Source organism: Hyaena hyaena, unplaced genomic scaffold (genome assembly GCF_003009895.1).
Source record: "Hyaena hyaena isolate Hyena2069 unplaced genomic scaffold, ASM300989v1 scaffold_510, whole genome shotgun sequence".
In the NCBI taxonomy this organism is placed as follows: domain Eukaryota; kingdom Metazoa; phylum Chordata; class Mammalia; order Carnivora; family Hyaenidae; genus Hyaena; species Hyaena hyaena.
The window spans coordinates 793714-799821 of NW_024081141.1; the positions used below are offsets into that span (position 1 = coordinate 793714).

The following is a 6108-nucleotide window of genomic DNA, read 5'->3' on the forward strand; positions in this document are numbered from 1 at the left end:
GGGACCCAGGGAAATAGCGTCAATCCCTTTCCAAGACGGGTGCGTCCCTGTGCCCAGCTCAAGCACATTCCAGGACATAACCTGAGCCTACCCTCCCTTCATCCCTACCTTTTGTTTTGTTTTGTTTTGTTTTATTTATTTCTAGGAGAGAGAGAGAGAGCGTGAGCAGGGGAAGGTCAGAGAGAGAGGGAGTCACAGACCGAAACAGGCTCCAGGCCCTGAGCTGGCAGTCAGCACAGAGCCCGACGCGGGGCCCAAACCCACGAATCGCGAGATCATGACCTAAGTGAAAGTCGGACGCTTAACCGACTAAGCCACCCAGGCGCCCCATCCCTACCTTTTTAAAAGCTGCCTCTGCTTCCTCTGAGAAGCCTGGGTTCTGGTGGGAGGAGGAAAGGCAGATACAATCAGTTGAGGCAGGGAGGGGCCCAAAGAACTGGTGTTCCCACTGGTACTGTTTCCTGCCCCATGGTTTCCTCACCCTCACTCAGGCTGGGTGGGGAAGAGTCAGGTACAGACAAGATGTCCCAGTCCCTCAGCCATTCCCTGTTCTCTCCCCATGGCAGCCCTTCCCCTAGGTTTCATGCAAGGATACAGGATATAGGACCTGGGGGGCCCAGGTGGTACTGACAAACGGTACATTCTGCCAGGCAGCGTACATGTGTTGAGCTCCAAGTTGTTTCTGCAGGAAGGTCCCAGATTTTCCCAAGGGGGTGGTCACAGAAGCAACTCAAACCTCTGGAATCTCTGTTCAGTGGTGTGGGCATTTACCCCACATCCTCCGGAGATGGTCTCACCCTGAATGTGGAGCAAGGGTCTTGCGGGGCAACTAGAAAGGGTACCTGGCTCCAGGGTAACAAGATATAGAAGATCTAGAGGTCTCGGGCATTTTCCACCCATTTCTGCTACGAGGCAATGCTACAGCTCTCCGTTTGAACTGGAGACAGTCTTAGAGGCTAGAAATACAAATACCTTCTGCTGGTAACCCCACCTCAATCCTCAAACTGTCCAGCTGCCCACTCACCAGAAACTACTGATGTGGGTACAGGGGAAGATGAGTGAATCAAATCAATGGTCAATTAAAAGTGTTTATTTTTAAATGGAAAGGGAATAACACAGAGGCAACTTTTGGCAGCTTCTTTCCAGGCCATCACTCCCATGGGCTCTCCGACTCAGAGCACTGGTGGGAGGGGCCCCAGGACAGGCTGAGGGCCCAGACAGTTGCAAAGTCCGTCACAGAGAGATCTGTACACATCTAGAGAGGTGGGATTCCAGAGTCCTTCCCAGCCCCCTTGTCCTGAACAGGGCTAGAGCTCAGGGGCACAGGGCTCTCCGGTGGGTGAGGGCACTCGCAGCTCGGCATTGTGCCTAACCACGGTGAAGAGCCCCACCACCGCTAGCAGAGCCATCACCATGACGGCGGAGCAGATGCTGAACATGTTCCGGGTGCCCGTTTTGTGATCGCTGTCATGGAGGACGAGGAGCCCCAGGCAGGCCAGTAAATGCAGGGGCACCCGGAACCAGTTGAGTACGCCAGCTTGCTCTGTCTCAGGGATCACCTTTCTCCGCAGGAAGCTCATGCTGGGAAAGTACAGCCCACAGGCCAGTTCGATAAGTAGGAAGGCTATGAAGGACTCCACTGGATTCTCCTGGCCTGGGCTGGTGGAGAAAGTCAACATGAAAAGGGAGAAGACGACGATGAGGACAGCCAGGGAGAGTAGGTGCATGGGCTGAAGGTGGTACCTCTTGGAGGTAGCGATGCGGTACAGGGAAGAGCCAAGCAGGCTGGCTGCCATGAAACTGGAGAAGACAATGCCTAGTGGGGCCCCATGTGGGTCCAGCACAGGTGTCCAGAGGAAGACAAAGATAAAGATGACACTCTCAAACAGGGCTTGGATGGTGCCTAGCAGCAGCACACGGCGGTCCGACAGGAGGCAGCGTAGGCCGCCAGCACAAGTCCTTGAAAAGGCACGCTGCCGATCATAGTTCTCTCCCCAGTTGTGAAGAGCCAGGGCCCCAGCCAGAGCCAAAAGAGGGATGGCAGCCACGAAGGGCGCTACAGGCCCCAGCCCCATCCAGCAGGCCACGGCCTCAGCTGCCACACCTGCCACCACAGCCAGCACATAGTTCCAGAAGTCAGCTCGGGCAAAGGTAGCTGGGATCCACTCAGCAGGGAAGTCATGGCGCTCCACGTGTTCATGGATGTACCAGGCCTCAAAGGCAGAGAAGAGCAGGGCCGTGGACAGCCCGCCAAGTGCTCGGCCCATGAGCAGCACAAAGTAGTCCCAAGAGAGTTTGGTTAAGCAGCATAGAGAGTAAGTGAGGGAGAAGAGGACACAAGACTTCTTGCGACCCAGCCAATCCACAAGAGAGGAGGCCACCAGTCCAAAAAGGACTGTGGAGGCAAGGCCACAGACATAGAGGATGGCAATTTGACCCTCCAGGAAGTGGTAATGCTGATAGAGTTTATAGAGGTAGGGAGCCTGGAGCCAGTCAGCTGCCAGGGCCAGGAAGTAGACCTGATAGAAGTCCAGTTGAAACCGAAGGAAGGAGGGGTTGCTGCAGGCCCTTCCAGGGGGCTTAGCCTGGCATCTTGACAGCTCCAACCCTAGACAGGAGGCCAGGAGGACCACAAAAGCAAGGTAGGCAGTCACCAGCATGGCGGGCCCCCGGACGACCTAGAGGGGGGGGGGTGGTTAGAGTCACATCCATTGCCCAGGTAGCACTGTCAAGGGGCTGGGTGTCTAAGCAGAAGGCAGCTCCACCCAACCCCCCCTGCCAACTGTATTTCCCCACCCCTCAACTCCACTCCCCTAGAGCTCAGACCGGAGGGACCAGTTGGGTGGGTGGGAGGAGTGGCCCGCCAGAGCGGTCTCCTAGGACACTGTGGGGCAGGGAAGGGTAAGAAGAGAGGGGACAAGGATGAGCATTCGCCCCACCCTTGCCTGGCATAGCAAAGAGGGAGTCCCTTCAATACAATAATCCCGGCCCCACAAGTTAAAGGGATGCTGCCCTTTTCTTCCACAACAGCTTCTACATACTTCTTTCTATTACCTCCCATTCCCTCTGGAGAGCCCGTTTTAGCCCTCAAAATCTTTCCATGTGTCCAGGGCATCCCGCCCGCCCTCGCGGGCCTCCGGAGTTGCTTCAGGGTCACGCGCGTGCCTCTCGGGTTCCCCCTCCTCCAGGTCTTAGGCAACCCCCTGCGCCCCCCGGCCCCCGCCCAGCGCCCCACCGCCGCCACACCCACTCGCGCCTCGCCCCGACCCCGTCTCACCTGCTGCCCCGGTCTACGGGGACGCCCCGGACACGTCCGGCTCCAGGCCGCCCGGCCGCCCTACCCTCTCTACCTCCGGCTCCGGCTCCGGTTCGGGTTCCAGCAGCGTGCCCGCCTCTCACAGTCTGCTTCCGGGAGCCGAGTAGGCCTCTGGCCGCCGCCATGATGGCCCCATCACGTGATGGGGCGCGGCGCTCAAGCCCCGCCCCTGCCCCGCCCCCAGCTCCTGCTAGGAGCCCAACTCCCGCCGCCCGCTGTAGAGAGGAGAGGCAGTAGCGGTTGCTATTCTAGCTCCTGATCCCTCTGCTGTTTTCCCGTGACATCCACTTCTTGGACTCCCGAGTGCCTGCGGGGCCGCCCTGTAATAAAGATCCATTTTTTTCTCTCCCTCCATAACATGGAGAATGCCCGCAGTCCCGCAGACTCCCCGGCTGGAGCTTCCTAAGAAATATCGCTGCCCTAAGCCGAGCCGGCTCCTCGGTTTCCCTCTTCTCTCACTGTAGTGACTTCCAGGCCCGACGTCAGTATGGCCCGGACACCTGAGGGAGGCAATGTGGTGTAAAGGACTTGGGCTCGGGCTTGCAGACCCGCTAAGTAAGTGACACCCGTGTCACTTACTACTGCGTGGCCTCGGGCAAACCACATTACTTCTCAGTGTCCAATTCCTTTGTCTGCAGTCACAGGAGAGCAGTGCCCAAATTAAAAAGGCTCAAGTTCAGCCTTGTTGCTGAATGCCCCCACCTTTTGCCACTTACCTAAGCTGTGTTATTTTGGAAAGGTTATTTAACCCGTCTCCAGCCTTACTGTTATTTCCAGTGGGCGCCCATCTCACTAATTGTAAAAACCAAAATCTTTAAAATGACCTACAAAATCCTCTATCCTCTGTTCCTCTGCTACTTCTCTGATTTCATCTACAATTCTCCTTTTAGACTCTTTCTACTCCATCTATACTGGCTACCTCCCGGGCCTTTGCATGCTGTGCCCTGCAAGGGTTTGGTTCTTCGGCCAAATACCCACATGGTTCCCTCCCTCAGCCCCTCCAGTTCTGTGTTGAAACCTTATCAGAGAAGTCTCCCTGAGCCATTCTGCTTAAAATAGCAACACCACCACCTCCACCACAGTAATCCACCTGCTAGCCTTCCAGCCTCTATTCACCTTTGCTGCATTTTCCCCATACTTCACACCCTCTAGCACGCTATATGTTTTACTTATTTACTATCTCTTCTCCTTGCAGATTTTTACGTATTTGTTCACTTGTATTCCCAGTACTTAAAAGAGTTATTGGGGAGGCACCTGGCTGGCTCATCTGGAAAAGCATGAAGTCATGAGTTTGAGCCCCACATTGAGTGTCGAGATTACTATAAAAAAGAAGTAAAGTGTGGCGCCTGGGTGGCTCAGTTGGTTAAGCATCCAACTTTGGCTCAGTTCATGATCTCATGGTTCATGGGTTTGATCCCCAGGTTGTGCTCTGTGCTCACAGCCAAGAGCCTGGAACCTGTTTCGGATTCTTTGTCTCCCTCTCTTTCTGCCTTCTCTTGAACTCTGTCTCTCTCTTAAAAATAAATATTAAAAATGTTTTTAAAAAGTTAAAAAACAGCTATTGGTAAGTAAAAAGCATTCAATAAATATTTGATGAATAAATGAATAAGTTAATCTAGATAAATTACTCTAAAAACTGATGGCCCATATTAGCTGGTAACACTCATCAGTTATCAACGTACCTAATCTCTGTTTTAAGAGTCCCTGGGCCGTCTGCTACAGATGAATTATTTAACTGTTACAAACAACCCATAAAGTAGGTACTATTATTATTCTTGAGAGTTGGCAAGGCTAAATAATATGCCCAGAGTCATGTGGTAAGAGATAGTGTTAGAACTGGGACCCATATCTTTCCAATTCTGCATTCATGGTTTCTGAGAAGATTAAATAAGTTCACTCGCTTGCATAGGTGATTAGCAAGTGTTGGTTTCCTTTATACTAAAGCTTGGAGGATAGAGGGTGGGAGAGTCTGGGATCCTATCTTGAGAAATACTTTCTTATGATAAGGTAAACAGCTAAGATTTATATCCTACAAGTTCCAGAGTGCCTTTATTCCTAACTGGCAGACTCCTACAGAGTAGAAAGGGGTCATGGCTCCCATACGTTCATCCAGAAATGCAAAGGCTCAAAAACCATGATTTCTCCAAGGTCATTCAGTGAGTGAGGGCACAGGCAACCCAAATGCTCTCCATCTCAATCTTGGGCAGAAGCTCCTTGGACTCATGTCACCCATTTCTTTTGTGGGTAGGGGTCATCCTGAATGAAGGCAGGATGGGACAGGATGCCTTTGCTTTCCTGGCCTTCTGTTTTCCATGAGGGAGGCCAGTTTTGTCCCGTTGCTGAATTGCATTTTGCCCCAGAAGCATGTGGCAGAGAGAGACTTATGGCAAGATTACATTATTTTGGATTATTTTTGTTTACTGTGGGACCTATTAAAAATATGTTTAGTCTTTTTTTTATGTTTTTAATTTATTTTTAGAGAGAGAGAGAAAGAGAGACAGAGTATGAGGAGAGGAGGGGCACAGAGAGAGGGAGACAGAATCCAAAGCAGGCTCCAGGCTCTGAGCTGTCAGCACAGAGCCCAACGCAGGGCTTGAACCCATGGACTGTGAGATCATGACCTGAGCTGAATGAAGTCAGTCGCTCAACTGACTGAGCCACCCAGGTGCCCCAAAATATGTTTAGTCTTTTTTTTTTTTTGAAGTCTATTTATTTATTTTGGGGGAGGGAGGGACAGAGAGAGAGAAAATCACAAGCAGGGATCCCAATGTTAGACTTGAACCCATGAACCG

General features: G+C 52.5%; 1 protein-coding gene across 1 annotated transcript; it reads right to left on the minus strand.

Annotated features, from left to right (window-relative positions):
- Positions 1-1074: 1074 nt before the first annotated feature.
- MFSD5 (major facilitator superfamily domain containing 5) lies at positions 1075-3442 on the minus strand. The gene is made up of 2 exons (XM_039255036.1): positions 3278-3442; positions 1075-2678 (listed from the first exon to the last, which is right to left on the minus strand). Exon 2 carries the CDS (start codon positions 2658-2660, stop codon positions 1308-1310), a length of 1353 nt encoding a protein of 450 aa, XP_039110967.1. The 5' UTR covers positions 2661-2678; positions 3278-3442; the 3' UTR covers positions 1075-1307.
- Between the last annotated feature and the right edge of the window lie 2666 nt (positions 3443-6108).